General features: G+C 39.8%; 1 protein-coding gene across 1 annotated transcript in view; it reads right to left on the bottom strand.

Annotated features, from left to right (window-relative positions):
- LOC133542304 (zinc finger protein 106-like) overlaps positions 1 to 19629 on the bottom strand; it is a 37432-nt gene that overhangs the window by 1274 nt on the left and 16529 nt on the right. Inside the window, exons 9-19 of the mRNA XM_061886302.1 lie at positions 18723 to 18783; positions 17894 to 18641; positions 17777 to 17826; positions 10709 to 10857; positions 10492 to 10626; positions 6623 to 6739; positions 6354 to 6545; positions 5985 to 6047; positions 2778 to 2897; positions 2635 to 2706; positions 2476 to 2547 (exon numbers count right to left, since the gene is read on the bottom strand). Of these exons, the coding sequence (XP_061742286.1) occupies positions 2476 to 2547; positions 2635 to 2706; positions 2778 to 2897; positions 5985 to 6047; positions 6354 to 6545; positions 6623 to 6739; positions 10492 to 10626; positions 10709 to 10857; positions 17777 to 17826; positions 17894 to 18641; positions 18723 to 18783 (1779 nt within the window). The remainder of the gene's footprint in view (positions 1 to 2475; positions 2548 to 2634; positions 2707 to 2777; positions 2898 to 5984; positions 6048 to 6353; positions 6546 to 6622; positions 6740 to 10491; positions 10627 to 10708; positions 10858 to 17776; positions 17827 to 17893; positions 18642 to 18722; positions 18784 to 19629) is intronic.

The following is a 19629-nucleotide window of genomic DNA, read 5'->3' as shown; positions in this document are numbered from 1 at the left end:
CACCGTAACACAACATAAACACAACAGAACAAATACCCAGAACCCCTTGCAGCACTAACTCTTCTGGGACGCTACAATATACAAACCCCGCCACCCCCAATCCACAACCAAACTCAACCCCGCCCACCTCAACCTCCTCATGCTCTCTCAGGGAGAGCATATCCCAAATTCCAAGCTGCTGTTTTGAGGCATGTTAAAAAAATAATGCACTTTGTGACTTCAATCAATCAATGTTTACTTATATAGCCCTAAATCACTAGTGTCTCAAAGGGCTGCACAAACCACAACACGAACCACTACGACATCCTCGGTAGGCCCACATAAGGACAAGGAAAACTCACACCCAGTGGGACGTCGGTGACAGGTTATATGGGAGTGCCATGTTGGCATTTTTTCCATAACTTGAGTTGATTTATTTAGGAAAACCTTGTTACATTGTTTAATGCATCCAGCGGGGCATCACAACATAATTAGGCATAATAATGTGTTCATTCCACGACTGTATATATCGGTATCGGTTGATATCGGAATCAGTAATTAAGAGTTGGACAATATCGGCATATCAGATATCGGCAAATAAGCCATTATCGGACATCTGTAATAAAAACAAATGTTTATTTGAGAAATCTAAGTCTGGTTTAAAGTCCCCATGTATATTGTTGCAGAATTATGAAAATTACCCACTAGATGGAGACAAAGGACATTCTCTTGTGCCACGCTTACATGCAGGATTGCCAACTCTTAAATGTGGGTTAATTTACATGTACAGAAAAATCCCATTTGACATGTTCAGACAACTACTGTATTTGCTCAAAAAGAGGCACTGCTGAGAGCACCAGGTTTTTATTAAAAGGGGAACTGTACATTTTATGGATTTTTTCCTATCATTCACCAGCAAGACAAGCACACGTATGTTTACTTTTTTATGCATTCTAACTAGTAAATAAATGTGAGTAAAAGTTTGCGTACCATGGACGAAATGGGAGTCGGTCAATTGCACTTCGATACACTTGTGATTTAGGGTTATATAAGTAAACATTGATTGATTGATATATGCAGTCCTGCAGCGCGTTAACTTGTGTAAACCTGGGCAGCCAGTTAACAGATAAATGTCCTACTATAAGCAAACAAAGTTAATATTTATTTGTATTTTAATCAAGTCATTAGCATAACAACATAGTAGGCTACTACTAGTACTATTACTAAGAGCTAGGAGCTACACAACAGCTATCACACAAGCTCATAGTAGTAATAAATGTCCTTAACCTTCGTCTTGTGTTAGGGTCAGCACCGACCCGTTTTAGTTTTTAAATGCATAAAAACACCACATACATTTATTTTTTTGCATCAAAGCTTTTTGACTTTGTCAGGAACCTCTTTGTCAACAAAATAAAACATTTTAATTTTTTTCCACTAAATTATAAAATGCTCTGGTAGAAATTATGCCCTTGGTGTTGTTAGGGTCGGTTTCGACCCAGTTATAAAAATAAGATGATAAAGCAATTATAAGAGCCAAAACTGAACACACTGACAGCCAGCTCCTCTCCCAATCATGTGAGCTTTAGTGGATTCTCATTTTACCTTGTTATCCTGTACAAAAACAAACAAAAGACGGACACTAAAAGTGTCACTTTTTGCCACTCTGATTTTGTTTTTTATTAGTTTTGGAACTAGAATTCTATTTCTCTTGGTTTCATTTGCTTGATTGGTTGTTGTTTGTTTGATGTTGGATTTCTGTTGCTGAAAAAAATACTTTTTAGCCTTTTTCTTGAAGTAAATATATATGGGTCGAAATTGACCCGTAACACCATAGATGTTACTATAGTTAAAATTCTTAAAATGAAAAAATAAATAAAACACATTTATTTAGGAGATGTGTTCTAATACCCCTTAGTAATAGTTAGGTAACACAACAACCTTTTTTTTATGTATATGATTCTCTTGAGGTTCGTTTTACCATTTTTAAAAATTAAAATCGAGGGGTATACTGACAAAAAAAGGCCCAATGGCCCAAACCAAAAATATTAAAACCAATATTTTCAAGGATAAGGAAGCCTAACGAGGTAACCAAGAGATGAGAAACAAATTGGATGATAGATAATTGTTTTTAGTGTATAATACAGCTGATTTAAGACATGGGTCAAAACCGACCCGTTAACATAAGAGATGGTAACAGAAAGCTAACACAAGAGGAAGGTTAATTGAACAATAATATTGCAGTTTGAAAACACCATATTTGTCAATATAATACTAGTATTAATTAATTATAGTTGCATATAACTTACATGTACACCGTCTCTAAGGCAGACATGTATTAAAAAGTATCTAGTAGTAAACATGCATCATTCAATTCACTGTCATGAACATAGGATAATGAACTATTGTGACCACTAAGTGTCGCCAAAAACAAATAAACACTCCAATCAATTGGAATGGAGGCAACTGTTTAGGAAGTACAAAAAAAAACACTCTTACCCAGCAGCGGTAGTTCTTCATCAGGTTGAGTTTAACAGCTTGAACTTTTCCATCGTAACAACCTGTGTAGATCTGTTTTGACACCAGCACACACAGGATGAATCACTACGATGGGGACTGAGGATGAAATACTTTTCTCATGTTCTGATGTCCTCTTACCACACTCTTATGGACGGCCATGCACAGCACCATGTCACTGTGACCGCCGTACACCTGCAAGCGGTCGTGGGACTGGGGAGGACCACAATCAGATGACTTGATACGTATTAAAATCAGCTATTTCACAGACAAGTCTCTCCTACCTGGAGCTCGTAAACCCGGACCAGTTTGTCCAGACTGGCGGTCACCATCACTTTCCCCAAGATGACGATGGATGTGACGGCGTGACCGTGACCCTTGTAGATCCGCACCAATTCACCCGTCTAAACAATAAAAGGTTAAATCAATCAAACTTTATTTGTATAGCACTTTTCATACATGTAAAATGTAGCACAGAGTGCTTTACATTTACAAAAATATATATTTTTTTTGATTAGTACCTCCCGCTCTCATTGCGTAATCGTATCACCCCGCTAAACCCCCCTTTTCATTATAAACGTTATGTAAAAACATATGTGGCTGAGCACGGGAGAACCAGTTGATACAACACTATTTTAGGTAGCCAGGTCAACCAAGGGCTGCATGATGAGGGGCCACGACCGCAGCGACCCTGACCCAGGGCAGACAGCGAGGGACCAGGGAGTCCTCTTGCCGAGGAACCCATGAGCCAGAGCCACAGCACATTGGAGCCCCAAGCGCAGGGGGATTCTGCTGAGGAAACGCTAGAAATAGCTCTTTAAATCCAAAATATATTAAGAGGATAAAATAAATTCATTAAATCCAGTAGGAAGGGGATTCATTTGGTTTGTCGTGGTTTACCTGACACATTATCAATCAATCAATCAATCAATCAATGTATTTTATTTCGGCAATCTTCACATAAAACAAAGAACAACAACAAGAAAAGAAAAGAAAAACAAAACACTCATTTGAGCAATGATTGAGCTGAAAGGGTGTAGGTTGAAGCAACGCTTATACAAACCTACCCCACCACAACAAGAACAAGGTTCAAAATATATAAAATCTAAAACATGCTTCACTTATATTACTTTTTTTTTTTTTAAACAATATATAAGCAACATATATGTAGCACACGTCTCATATACACAGTTTAACATTTAAATCAAACATATACATTTGTACACTTATATATATATATATATATATATATATATATATATATATATATATATATATATATTATATATACACAGTTTATTTAAATTCCATATAAAGTGGTAATATATACATTTTAATATAACCTATATGTATAATTATGAAATCATAAATTGCATTTATATACATATCATATATTGTCTTTCTAAAACAATGTTTGCTCTTCTTTCTTATATTTACTAATGATAAATGATTTAAAAAGCTTTTTAAACTGGTTTATGTTGGTGCTGTGTTTTATTTCATCCTTTAAACAGTTCCATATTTTAAGCCCTGCTATTGTTATACTCATTCGTTTCTGCGTTGTTCTACAATATTGGATCTTAAAAAGTAGTTCTCCTCTTAAATTATAATTCCCTTCTCTTTGTAAAAATCTTCTCTGTAACCCTGTTGGAAGTAAATCTTTACTTGCTTTATAAATCATTTGGGCAGTCTTGAGTTGGATGAGATCTGGTAGTTTTAAATCAAATGTTTTTATAAATAATCCATTAGTGTGTCTCGGGGTCCTGTGTTATGTATCAGTCTGATGGCCCTTTTTTGCATTATGAATAGTGGTTGGATGTTCGTCCTATATGTATTTCCCCAAACTTCTAGATAGTAACTCAAATTAAACGAGACAAATTGGAGGGTGCCCTATCCACTTTATTTTAAAATGGGTTTTGTGGCAATTCCAACTTTGACCACACAGTCAGTTGCCATGTAAAGTGGCGCTTTAAAGTTAAAGTGCCAATGATTGTCACTAGCGCTTTTATTAATATCGCGATATTTTCAGGCCATGTCACGATACACGATGTATATCTCGATGTTTTGCCTTAGCCTTGAATGAACACTTGATGCATACACAATCACAGCAGTATGATGATTTTATGTGTCTACATTAAAATATTCTTCTTCATACTGCATTAATATATGCTACTTTTAAACTTTCATGCAGAGAGGGAAATCACAACTAATTCAATTGACCAAAAGTCTATTTATTAAACAGTTATTAAGCAGTGGCACAAACATTTATGTCATTTCAAAACAGAAAGTGCAAGATTGTCTGAGACATTTTAAAACAAGCTATTAGTGCACTTTTGTGCATGATGTCACTAAGATGACATCAAAACAACACTAAATTAAAGTGCACTTTTTGTACAGAACGCCACTACTATGGTTTGAAACAAATAAAGTGCACTTTTCTGCATGATGTCACACAAGATATTTCAATAAGTGTCAAATAAAAATGAGCTGCATAATAGAACAACAAATAGTGTATGTCCTTCGCTATGTGGTAGGTTACTATGGACGTTATCTCCTTCTGTTGTTGATTTTTTTATTTTTTTTTCATACGGTGTTGATGTGGAAATGGTTGCTTTGGCATTTTGTTGACGTGGCACGGAGATGTTGACATGCGGAGTTTCAAGCACTCCTCATTCTCTAGCGGGAGACTTTTCAAATGATGCTACACATTAGCACTGCTGCTACTTTTTGTAGCGACGCTTTTGCCGCATAATTGTTCAACATATTCCCGCTTGAAGCCAAACCACCGCCCGACGATGGACCCCGTGCTTTTTTTCTTGGGAATTAATTCTTTCTTCATTTGTTACCAGACTCGGACCTTCTCTCTCTCGTATTACCACTCACACCACATGGTAACAGCTCTGCTGGGCGAGAGCGTGACAGTATGTGATGTATGTAAGAAGGTGCGCTTGTTTTACGTCTCTGTGAGAAGCAGAGACAAGAAAGAGTGAGAAATGCCTGAGAACGTATACTCGAAAATCACGATATAGTCATTTTCTATATCACACAGAAACAAACCCGCGATATATCGAGTTTATTCGATATACCGCCCAGCATTAATTGTCACTCGGTGCAGTGAAATTATCCTCTGCATTTGACCCATCCCCACAGTGGAACAGTGAGCAGCAGCGGTGGCCGCGCCCAGGAATCATTTGGTGATTTAATCCCCAATTCCAACCTTTGATGCTGAGTGCCAAGCAGGGAGGTAATGGGTCCCATTTTTATAGTCTTTAGTATGACTCGGCCGGAGTTTGAACTCATGACCTACCGATCTCAGGGCGGGCACTCAAACCACAAGGCCACTGAGCAGGTTTCCATCAGTTTCATGGCAAAATGATTCACCCCCCAGCCCCTCTTCCACTAACGCGAAACCCACCTAGAAACGGGACCATTTGAATCCCTTCTCTCAATTAGATGTGGTGTAATGCAATGGCCGATACAGCGTTGACACTTACATGGATGTTATGTGCGTGAACGGAAGTGTCACTTGATCCGCTGAACACCAGGTCGTTCACCACCTGGCAGGGCCCAAGTGCAAGTAAATACTCAAATTGCAAATCGTATTCCTACCGAGCACCAAAACCTATTAAAATACTAGTTGTATTATACTTATATAGTACACTAATGATATATGGCAGTTTAACATGTTCAACTTGGCTGTACAGTAAATAAAGATTGCATGATGGTTACAGATTGACTGTGAAACAAATCATTTTAGCATTCATTCTTACAAGGAAATTATTTTTGAAACAAAATCAGAGGTTAAACATCAGGCCCAGATTGCATATTTACAGTATATTACGTTCAAGCGTCTGTCTCCTCACCTTCATACAGAGAACCGTCTTGGTGTGGCCTTCCAGCGAGCGTAGCAGCAAACCGCTCTTAGCGTCCCGTACGCTGATGGTACTGTCATAGGAACCCACCAGCAGCACTCGGCGGGCGCCCTCCTGTGCTGTGCCCAGGCAGCTGACTCCTCGGGGGCCATGGCACTCGAACACATTCAGCGCTTTCAGAGTCTACATCCAGGGAGTTTGACATCAATGTTAATAAAAATAATAATAATGAAGGAGACTATTGTGAGGATGAATGTTACCTTTATATCAAAGCTGGCCACTGATCCATTCGCAAGGCCAGCAAACAGGATGTTCCAGGCAGTGTGTAAACACAGCACCCGGTCGGCAAGCGTAATGGTTTCCAGGCATTTCTTAGACTGGTGGCAAAGAAAAATAGTGAAGATCCCAAGACAAAGTATATTTGGAATGCGGTTGTCCCCCGTTTATTGCCACTAATTGGTTCCAGGCCTGACCGTTGTGAACAAATGTTGGCGAAGTATACATATTAGAATTTTAAATAAATCGAATCTCATTGAGCAGACCTGGGCAAAATGCGGCCCGTTAAGATTTTCAACCCGGCTCGCCGGACATTCCACATACCGTATTTTTCGGACTATAAGTCGCAGTTTTTTTTTCGTAGTTTGGCCGGGGGTGCGACTTATACTAAGGGGGAACTTATGTGTGAAATTATTAACACATTACCGTAAAATATCAAATAATATTATTTAGCTCATTCACGTAAGAGACTAGATGTATAAGATTTCATGGGATTTAGTGTTTAGGAGTGACAGATAGTTTGGTAAAGGTATAACATGTTCTATATGTTATAGTTATTTGAATGACTCTGACCATAATATATGTTAGGTTAACATACCAGGCACCTGCTCAGTTGGTTATTCATGCGTCATAAGGTACACTTATTCAGCCTGTTGTTCACTATTCTTTATTTATTTCAAATAGCCTTTCAAATGTCTATTCTTGCTGTTGGATTTTATCAAATAAATTTCCCCAAAAAACGTGACTTATACTCCAGTGCGAATTATATGTTTTTTTCCTACTTTAATATGCATTTTCGGCAGGTGCGACTCATACTCCGGAGCGACTTATACTCCGAAAAATATGGTATGTTTTTTTAGACATTTAACATCAAAACTGTAGCCGCCATTATGATATGCATCGATCAATCAATCAATCAATGTTTATTTATATAGCCCTAAATCACAAATGTCTCAAAGGACTGTACAAACCACTACGACTACGACATCCTCAGAAGAACCCACATAAAGGCAAGGAAAACTCACACCCAGTGGGCAAGGACAACTCACACCCAGTGGGACGCCAGTGACAATGATGACTAAGAGAACCTTGGTGAGGACCTCATATGTGGGCAGATATCGAGATATATATCATATATCGCCATTCAGCAAATGGAGCGGAAAACACAACCAAAAATGTAAGGCTTCTACACGCAACAAAGCCGGCCTACTTCGCCACAGTCTATAGTCTATTGCCTAAGGCTATGTGGTGGCAGCGACGAGGTGGAGATGTGATGGCGACAGGTTCGAGTTTCACCGATCCCTACACCCACTACCTTCTCCGGCCTGCCCGCTGGAGAGACATCACCTTAACTAACACATTTTCTGGGGGAAACACTGATGTGGTGACATAAATTATGGTATTTTGAGAGGTAATCATTAAAGTCGAACACTTTACTGAAGGCCTAGGTGGGAAATGTATGGTCCACCACTGTATAAAACATGTTTTCAGTTATTTCACCTTTTTTTCTTAGGTACATAACTCCACATGTTCATTCATAGTTTTGATGACTTCAGTGACAATTTACAATGTAAATAGTCAGAAGAATAAAGAAAACACATTCAATGAGGAGAAGGTGTGCCTAAACGTATGTAGAGGCTGTGTATATATATATATATATATATATATATATATATATATATATATATATATATATGGGGTGTAACGGTACGTGTATTTGTATTGAACCGTTTCGGTTCGGTGGTGTACCGAACAAGTTTCCACACAGACATATTAGGTAGCGCACCGCACGTTGTGTAAACAATGCCGAGCGAGGCACAACACACGGCAGGCTAGCAGCAACTGGGCTAGGACAACATGCAAAAGCCAGAGCTGGAAGACCCTCCTGCCTCGTTAACATCTCCCCTTTGAGAATATTTTGGCTGCGCGGTGCGATACAACAATGGAGGACGGAGGTTTGCCGACATAGTTGAGCAGCAGTAGGGTATGCTTCTGCCAACACGTCAAATATGCTAACTCCTTTGAAGCTGCACCACCCACAAGTCAACCTTGCTTTAAGGAAGAGAAAAGTCAGCGTGGTGCAAATACCGCATTCAAGCAGCCTCTCCTCGGCCAACCCGGCAGGGCTAAAGCAATAACAAATGTTTTTATAGCAGCACATTTAAGACCATCCATCCATTTTCTACCGCTTGTCCCGTTTGGGGTCACAGGGGGTTGCTGTATTGCATTAAAATTTGATTTTGACCCACTTCTATGGTGGAGGAACAATGAGCCCTATTACTACCAAGATAGCCAGGCTGGGGGGGAAAGAAAAGTAAATCTGAGGCTGAGTTGACTTGAAACTGTTTATTGTTGCACTTTTTATATGTAGAAGAAAAGTTGGGTCATTTTATTTAATCTGAGCAAGAACTGGGGGCAGTTCAATGTTGATTAACGTGGATCCCGACTTAAACAAGTTGAAAAACTTATTGGGGTGTTACCATTTAGTGGTCTATTGTATGGAATATGTACTGTACTGTGCAATCTACTAATAAAAGTCTCAATCAATCAACCAAAAAAAGCACTTTATATGTAGAAAGGTTTTATTAAGACACCATTCAGAGCCTTATCTTATTTAGTTTTTATTTTATATATGTTGACCACATTAACCCTGGCAATGGACCCTGTGTGTATATGTATGTTATCCCATTGTTTACAAATTTGGTAAATAAATAACCAAAAATTGTATATGTTGTTGTTTTTTTACTGTACCGAAAATGAACCAAACCGTGACCTCTAACCGAGGTACATACTGAAATTTTGATATACCGTTACACCCATAATTTTATATATATATATATATATATATATATATATATATATATACATACATACATACAAACATACACACACGCACACACATATATATATACATTGGGGCAAAAAAGTATTTAGTCAGCCACCGATTGTGCAAGTTCTCCCACTTAAAATGATGACAGAGGTCTGTAATTTTCATCATAGGTACACTTCAACTGTGAGAGACAATGTGAAAAAAAATCCAGGAATTCACATTGTAGGAATTTTAATCAATCAATCAATGTTTATTTATATAGCCCCAAATCACAAATGTCTCAAAGGACTGCACAAATCATTACGACTACAACAAAATATTTTTCTGTAAATTATGGTGGAAAAAAAGTATTTGGTCATCCATTCAAAGCTCTCACTGATGGAAGGAAGTTTTGTCTCAAAATCTCATGATACATAGGCATAAACTCAACTCATCGTGTTTGGGGGAAGAAGAATACTGAGTTGCATCTCAAGAACACCATACCTACTGTGAAGCATGGGGGTGGAAACATCATGCTTTGGGGCTGTTTTTCTGCTAAGGGGACAGGACGATTGATCCGTGTTAAGGAAAGAATGAATGGGGCCATGTATCGTGAGATTTTGAGCCAAAACCTCCTTCCATCAGTGAGAGCTTTGAATGGTTGACCACATACTTATTTTCCACCATAATTTACAAATAAATTCTTTAAAATTCCTACAATGTGAATTCCTGGATTTTTTTTCACATTCTGTCTCTCACAGTTGAAGTGTACCTATGATGAAAATTACAGACCTCTGTCATCATTTTAAGTGGGAGAACTTGCACAATCGGTGGCTTACTAAATACTTTTGTGCCCCACTGTACATACATATGCACAAACACTCACACAGACAGACACACATTTTTTAAGCCCAAAGCAGCCCCTCAGTCAAAAACTTTGGACACCCCTGATGTAGAAGACGCTTAAAGAAATATGTGACGTAGTGAATCCACAATATTTGAAGCGCGATGTGGCGAGGGACAACTGTAGAGGTTGTCATGTACCTTTAAACTGTAGCAGCGAATGGTCTGATCACTGGACCCTGTGTAGAGTCGTGCTGGCATGCTGGGAATAGGAGGGACCAGCAGACAGTTGACTTTGCTTGTGTGTCCCTCAAACACAGCTTGGCATTCCCGGTTCTGTGGGTGGGCAGATTGGAATAACATCATAAAAATCGTGTTTGGATGAGTGTCGAAGCATCAATACTGCGTCCTACTATACCGCCAAACTGTAAGCCCTCGCCGTGTTGTCTGCTGAGCAAGTGAACAAGAGCCCCTCGTGGATTTGCAGGCCATGAACGGAGCCTGTGTGATTAGTAAATTCTCCCAAGGATGGCTCTAGCTCCTCCTCTTCGGTCACCCTAACAGCCCCTGATACAAGAATTAAAGTCACGTCAACACTTTTCCTTGATTGACAGTCGGGGTCAAAAGTCGTTTGTCCTTTGGTGTGGATACCAGCTGTAGCGAAGTACCAATTGGTTGACACTTGACAGAGAGTCAATACTTGTGTTCAACAAACAGCAATGGAAAGGGAATAACACAAAATTCCCCACAGAACAATCCGGGCCGTCTTTTTGTGGTCCTAAACAAGATTTATTTGTGACCCAACCTCTTAAGGCCCAAGCTGTCTGTTTACATGCTTTTTTTTTCCTTTCTCTTTGCTATTTGGGCTTATTGGACCCCAATTAGAATAAAAACTCAGAATCATCTTTTTATATGATTTAGTCCAGTGGTTCTCAACCTTTTTTCAGTGATGTACCCCCTGTGAACATTTTTTTAATTCAAGTACCCCCTAATCAGAGCAAAGCATTTTTGGTTGAAAAAAAGAGATAAAGAAGTAAAATAAAGCACTATGTCATCAGTTTCTGATTTATTAAATTGTATAACAGTGCAAAATATTGCTAATTTGTATTGCTCTTTCTTGAACTATTTGGAAAAAAAGATATAAAAACAACTTAAAACTTGTTGAAAAATAAACAAGTGATTCAATTATAAATAAAGATTTTTACACATAGAAGTAACCATCAACTTAAAGTGCCCTCTTTGGGGATTGTAATAGAGATCCATCTGGATTCAATAACTTAATTCTAAACATTTCTTCGTATTTTGTTAAAGTATTATTCAATAAATATATTTATAAAGGATTTTTTAAATGTTGCTATTTTTAAAATTTATTTAAAAAATCTCACGTACCCCTTGGCATACCTTCAAGTACCCTCAGGGGTACGCATACCCCCATTTGAGAACCACTGATTTAGTCCATAAGTAACAAACGTGTACTTCATGTTTAGTGACACGTTAATTCTTCTTTTTACAGTTGTTTTTCCCAAATTCCATTGTATGTTATACTCTTCTGACACCACCAGATGGCAGTATAAGTGTCCAAATAAGGGCCACAAGACCCTAATTCAGTAATGTACACAATTTTGGAAATAAGAGCTAAAAGGTGCTGTCCACACATGTGGCCAACTCAGGCTTTAGAGGTTTAAAATTAATTGTGTAACACATTAGGGGCGATAGGGCTGACTACGGCCTAATGAATATTGTAAGCCCTTCCAGGCATTTGTGAATAAGGGCTATATAAAGAAACTTTGATTGATTGATGATGATTGATAATAGTCTCTTTGAAGTCTGCGGTTTTAAAGGTGACTGTATGGATGTTATTTTATCATTTCTGAAGGGTATTCTTAAGGTTAAAAAGCATTTGGAAAGTCGACAGGTTTTTGGTGTGCTAGCTATATAAAAAAATATATATAATTGTTAATTCACAGAAGGCGATAAACACGGATTTACTGTACTTTAAGAACAGTCTGCATGTGTGCATGAAAAACACTAACAAAAATGTTGTTCAAGAACGTATTGAGAGAATGAGAAAATATGTACTATTACTATTTTACAAATTATGTTAAATATGTATTTACTACATTTATTTGTATTTATGATAAATAGAAAAAAAGACTACTTTGACAACTACAATTCAGTTCAATCCAACATGTTCAATAGTGCTTTCTTTAATTTCCAGAAAATCTCTAAATTATGCAGTATATGAAAAGGTAAAAAAAGGGGAAGATAAAAGTTTTCTTAATCTTCAACAGCAGTGAAGCCAATTCAAAACTGGTATGCCAATTTGGCATTAATCAAAAAAGTAAACAAAACACAATAAATGGGGAAAAGAAATCAAGAACTATAGTTTTTTAGACATTTTAATTTTTAGGGAAAAGGTTCGGCTACAACACAAACTTAAAATCGTGTGGTCGTTTTAGAAATACATGTGTAAATTGGTCACGCTTGAAGCGATGATAAATGAGCAAATATCTCTACAGGCTTTTGAATGTAGACGGCCGCGATGCTGCTAAACCAGGGGTCAGGAACCTTTTTGGCTGAGAGAGCCAAGAAGCCAAATATTTTAAATTATATTTCTGTAAGAGCCATATAATATATTTTTAGCACTGAACACAACTAAACGCGTGCATTATTAAGTAAGACCAACATTTCTAGAGTATAATAAGTGTCTTATTCTTTGTAATAACATTGTTATTCTGAAGCTAACTGTGGAGGGAGCGTGGCCTGCAGCGAAGCAGGGTGTTGCCAGGACCGGCCTCGAAATCAGCGACAGGTGCGTAGATGGCCCACCTGGGCCTTGTTATCTACAAACCCTGTTTCCATAAGAGTTGGGAAATTGGCTTAGGTGTAAATATAAACGGAATACAATGATTTGCAAATAATTTTCAACCCATATTCAGTTGAATATGCTACAAACAACATATTTGATGTTCAAACTGATAAACTTTGTTTTTTCTTCAAATAATCATTACTTTAGAATTTGATGCCAGCAACATGTGACAAACAAGTTGGGAAAAGTGGCAATAAATACTGATAAAGTTGAGAAATTCTCATCAAACACTTATTAGGAACATCCCACATGTGTGCAGGCTAATTGGGAACAGGTGGGTGCCATGATTGAGTATAAAAGCAGCTTACATGAAATGCTAAGTAATTCACAAACAAAGATGGGGCGAGGGTCACCAATTTGTAAGCAAATTTTCGAACAGTTTTAGAACATTTCTCAACGAGCTATTGCAAGGAATTTAGGGATTTTACCATCTACGGTCCGTAAAATCATCAAAAGGTTCAGAAAATCTGGAGAAATCACTGCACATAAGCGATGATATTACGGACTGTTGATCCCTCAGGTGGTACTACATCATAAACAGACATCAGTGTGTTGAGGATATCACCACATGGGCTCAGGAACACTTCGTAAAACCACTGTCAGTAACTACAGTTTGTCGCTACATCTGTAAGTGCAAGTTAAAACTCTGCTATGCAAAGCAAAACCCATTTATCAACAACACCAAGGAACGTCGCCGGCTTTGCTGGGCCCGAACTCATCTAAGATGGACTGATGCGAAGTGGAAAAGTGTTCTGTGGTCTGACGAGTCCACATTTCAAATTATATTTGGAAACTGTGGACGTGGTGTCCTCCGGAACAAAGAGGAAAGTAACCATCCGGATTGTTATAGGCGCGAAGTTGAAAAGCCAGCATCTGTGATGGTATGGGGGTGCATTAGTGCCCAAGGCATGGGTAACTTACACATCTGTGAAGGCACCATTAATGCTGAAAGGTACATACAGGTTTTGGAGCAATATATGTTGTCATCCAAGCAACGTTATCATGGCCGCCCCTGCTTATTTCAGCAAGACAATGCCAAGCCACGTGTTACAACATCATGGTTTCGTAAAAAAAGAGTGCATGAAGTCCAGACCTGTCTCCCATCAAAAATGTGTGGCGCATTATGAAGCGTAAAATACGACAGCGGAGACCCCGGACTGTTGAATGACTGAAGCTCTACATAAAACAAGAATGGGAAAGAATTCCACTTTCAAAGCTTCAACAATTAGTTTCCTCAGTTCCCAAACGTTTATTGAGTGTTGTTAAAAGAAAAGGTGATGTAACACAGTGGTGAACATGCCCTTTCCCAACTACTTTGGCATGTGTTGCAACCATGAAATTCTAAGTTAATCATTATTTGCAAAAAAAAATAAAGTTTATGGGTTTGAACATCAACTATCTTGTCTTTGTAGTGCATTGAACTGAATATGGGTTGAAAAGGATTTGCAAATAATTGTACTCTGTTTATATTTACATTTAACAGAATTTCCCAACTCATAAGGAAACGAGGTTTGTAATCACCTGTCGCTCTGTTTATAAGCAGCAGCCAGGAGGAGAGACGGGGTTGGAACTGGAGCCAGAGCGCGAATGAGGACGAAAGAGAAAAAGACAATTGCTGGAAAGCAACTGAGGGACTTATTGAAAAAATAAACAACGATGACAAAGTCTTGTCATGGTTGACAAGACTCTGCAGCATTGCGTGGACATCGGGGGCGGTACCTCTGGATTGGCAGACCGGGGTGGTGGTTCCTCTCTTTAAGAAGGGGGACCGGAGGGTGTGTTCCAACTATCGTGGGATCACACTCCTCAGCCTTCCTGGTAAGGTTTATTCAGGTGTACTGGAGAGGAGGCTACGTCGGATAGTCGAACCTCGGATTCAGGAGGAACAGTGTGGTTTTCGTCCTGGTCGTGGAACTGCGGACCAGCTCTATACTCTCGGCAGGGTTCTTAAGGGTGCATGGGAATTTGCCCAACCAACCAGTCTACATGTGCTTTGTGGACTTGGAGAAGGCATTCGACCGTGTCCCTCGGGAAGTCCTGTGGGGAGTGCTCAGAGAGTATGGGGTATCGGACTGTCTTATTGTGGCGGTCCGTTCCCTGTATGATCAGTGTCAGAGCTTGGTCCGCATTGCCGGCAGTAAGTCGGACACATTTCCAGTGAGGGTTGGACTCCGCCAAGGCTGTCCTTTGTCACCGATTCTGTTCGTAACTTTTATGGACAGAATTTCTAGGCGCAGTCAAGGCGTTGAGGGGTTCCGGTTTGGTGACCGCAGGATTAGGTCTCTGCTTTTTGCAGATGATGTGGTCCTGATGGCTTCATCTGACCGGGATCTTCAGCTCTCACTGGATCGGTTCGCAGCCGAGTGTGAAGCGACCGGAATGAGAATCAGCACCTCCAAGTCCGAGTCCATGGTTCTCGCCCGGAAAAGGGGGGAGTGCCATCTCCGGGTTGGGGAGGAGACCCTGCCCCAAGTGGAGGAGTTCAAGTACCTAGGAGTCTTGTTCACGAGTGAGGGAAGAGTGGATCGTGAGATCGACAGGCGGATCGGTGCGGCGTCTTCAGTAATGCGGACGTTGTACCGATCCGTTGTGGTGAAGAAGGAGCTGAGCCGGAAGGCAAAGCTCTCAATTTACCGGTCGATCTACGTTCCCATCCTCACCTATGGTCATGAGCTTTGGGTCATGACCGAAAGGATAAGATCACGGGTACAAGCGGCCGAAATGAGTTTCCTCCGCCGTGTGGCGGGGCTCTCCCTTACAGATAGGGTGAGAAGCTCTGCCATCCGGGAGGAACTCAAAGTAAAGCCGCTGCTCCTTCACATCGAGAGGAGCCAGATGAGGTGGTTCGGGCATCTGGTCAGGATGCCACCCGAACGCCTCCCTAGGGAGGTGTTTAGGGCATGTCCAACCTGTAGGAGGCCACGGGGAAGACCCAGGACACGTTGGGAAGACTATGTCTCCCGGCTGGCCTGGGAACGCCTCGGGATCCCCCGGGAAGAGCTAGACGAAGTGGCTGGGGAGAGGGAAGTCTGGGTTTCCCTGCTTAGGCTGTTGCCCCCGCGACCCGACCTCGGGTAAGCGGAAGATGATGGATGGATGGATGGATAAACAATATTGTAACCCTGAAACAGGCTCTCATGTCGGTGCTTGGTGGTCTGAAGAACCCCTAGGAGGGCAAGCCCCACACTAACCAATAATAAATAAATTACTTCTTACCATTAACATAACTTCTTGAACATAAAAATGCATGAGAATGTTTTCAATTTTAAACGTTATTTCTAACACTGTGATTACAAGTGGAATTATTCATTACTTATTGTGTTAAGCAACGTCAGCTCAGATTTATCCGAGAGCCATATGCAGTCATCAAAAGAGCCACATCTGGCTCACGAGCCATAGGTTCCCTACCCATGTGGTAAACCAAACAGAGACTAATATGATTAGTCAAAGTTGTCATTTATGAAGTAGTTTAGTGCATCATCAAAGTAGAACAAGCAAACACGATAATGATCAACTATTGAATTTAATCAAGCCTGCCCTGAGAACAATGATGACCTGAACTGAACTCACTCTATAGCTGACAATATAGAGCAGGGGTGTCCAAACTTTTTCCACTAAGGGCCGCACACTGAAAAATCAAAGCAAGCGGGGGCCATTTTGATATTTTTTATGTTAAAAACCAAAACAATATATGTATAAAAATTATACATTTGGGCCTCCACTAAAGGGTTTTGGTCAAAAAAATATAAAAAATGTCATTATTCAGTATTGTTATTTTTATTATTATTCAAGGTTTAAATCTGTAGATCAACATTAGGACTATCTGTCAATATAACGTCATTAAAGATGTAAAATGTATGAAAACCCCAGTTTTTTTATGGAAAAAACACAAAATATGTAATATTTTCACCCAATAACATTTTTAAGTGGAATATTTGAGATTACATAATAATTGAAACCTTAAAAAGGTCAATAACTCATAACAACATTGATTTTATTCTTTTTTTTTAAATGACACTTAAAAACAAATCACACAAAAAATTATTGGGGATCCAAAAGGGTCCTACTCATTTAAGTGTTAAAAAATAAATTATACATTTTTTTTAACTGTTTACTTTTAACACAATAATCTCGAGATCAACTTCAGATCTATCCATCAATAAGTTGTATTGTTGTTTAGGTTTTGTGTTTGTTTGTTTCAGGCCCTTTTAAAAAAAAAAAAAAAAAAAAAAAAAACTTTTTTATACGTAAACGCAAACTATGAAACATTTTCCCCAAATAATATCTCAAAGTGGAATATTTAATGTGACGTTTTTGGAGCCTTGAATAGGTCTATAATTCATAATGACATTGATTTTGATTCATTATTATTTTTTAAAGAAAGAAACAGCCTGGATGGCAGCTTTGTGTTATTAGAGTCAACATTGCAACATGTTCTTGTTACATTTCACCTGTTGGCTCTTTTATAACACTTTTTATTTTATTTTTATTTTTTTTTAAATAGTATTTTTACAATGTGCCATGGGATTGTTAAAAAATGACCTGTGGGCCGCACTTTGGACACCCATGATACGGAGAAACTAGTAAGAGAAATAACATGGCAGTGATGGCACTAACCTGGAGAAAGAGTGGTTTCACTTCCAGACACAGAAGCACCTGTGGTTTGCCTGGGAGAGGGTAAAGACAACATTCAGTGACTTTGTGCTTGACAGGAAACAAAAAAGGCAAACTCACCTATTAAAAACATTGTGTTGCTGGTTAGTCCATGTGCTTGAGGAACTGCGCTGCACACCGACACACTTCTGAGGCGCCTCTTGAAGACCTGGCCTCTTTAAAGGTCCACTATCAGGTGAGTCCTCGTTCTCGGATTCATCGACGATGATAACTACCGTTTTGGAGGAATCCATTACCTCCATTAAATCATCGCTATCATCTCCTTTGTCACCATATGCTGCCGTGGTAGACGGTACATGCCTACCGGCCACACGCTCATGGACTTGTATGTGTTCTGCAGAGGGATGTTCTTCATACCTATGCTCGGAATCAATTTGGATTATTTCCCCTTTCGAAAGACTTTCCCTCTTCACCGCATCCATGTAGGAGGAATTAGCAAACAAGGGCGGAGTCACAGGTGCTGAACACTTTGTTGGTTTACAAGCAGCCGCTGTGGGAGGAGCCACAATGGGTGACACCCGGGTGGGAGGCGTCGGCAGCAACGCAGGGTAGGTCGTTGCCGGTGTGTTGACGTCGTTCATTTGGGCATGGGGGTGATGAAAAGCTGGCCGGTTCATAGCTTCTTGTTTAACTGTAATGGTTGGCGTGGGCAGGGCGGCGAGAGGAGGCTGGCTGGTGAAGGACGCCGGTGTGGGCGTTTGATGGCTGTTGGCGAGAGAGGCGAGGACGCTAGTAGATGGCCTCTGAGTGGACCCCGCTGTTGATGGAGTGGCTACCTGCACCACATTAGAGGTTGCAGAATACACTTCTGGAAATGACCACAAAATGACCAGTAAAATGAAGAACTTCCAGGTAGCAGGCCTTACTTTAAAAAGTCCAAGAACAGTACCTTGCATCCCCTGTAGAATCTCAATACGCCTCGCTCTCAGACTGTCCACCTCTGTAGAGCACTGGAAAGCAGCAATGGACAAAATCAATATAACTGGAGGAAAAGACAAAATAAATCTATAACTTAGGGCTGGGCAATATGGCCTTTTATTAAAGGCCTACTAAAATGAGATTTTCTTATTTAAACGGGGATAGCAGGTCCATTCTATGTGTCATACTTGATTATTTCGCGATATTGCCATATTTTTGCTGAAAGGATTTAGTAGAGAACATCCACGATAAAGTTCGCAACTTTTGGTGCTGATAAAAAAGCTTTGCCTTTACCGAAAGTCGCAGACGATGACGTCACAAGGGTGAGGGCTCCTCACGTCCTAACATTGTTTTTAATGGGAGCCTCCAGCAGCAAGAGCTAATCGGACCGAGAAAACGACAATTTCCCCATTAATTTGAGCGAGGATGAAAGATTCGTGATTAAAGATATTGATAGCGAAGGACTAGAAAAAAAAAAAAAAAAAAAAATCAAGAAAAAAAAAAAAGGCAATTGCATTGGGACGGATTCGATTCAGATGTTTTTAGACACATTTACGAGGATAATTCTGGGAAATCCCTTATCTTTCTATTGTGTTACTAGTGTTTTAGTGAGTTTAATAGTACCTGATAGTCGGAGGGGTGTGTCCACGGGTGTCTTGAGGCTAGTGTCTGAGGGAAGTCGACGGCAGCTGTATGGACGGCGCAAGCTCAGCTGATCTCCGGTAAGAGGCGACTTTTTACCACAATTTTCTCCCCAAAAACTGCTGGTTGACATTTGGTCGGGATCCACGTTCGCTTGACTGCTCTGATCCAAAGTAAAGCTTCACCTCCGGGAATTTTAAACAAGGGATCACCGTGTGTTTGTAAACCTTCCCAAC

Source organism: Nerophis ophidion, linkage group LG24 (assembly GCF_033978795.1).
Source record: "Nerophis ophidion isolate RoL-2023_Sa linkage group LG24, RoL_Noph_v1.0, whole genome shotgun sequence".
Lineage (NCBI taxonomy): Eukaryota > Metazoa > Chordata > Actinopteri > Syngnathiformes > Syngnathidae > Nerophis > Nerophis ophidion.
This window is presented reverse-complemented; position numbering and strand designations above follow the sequence as displayed.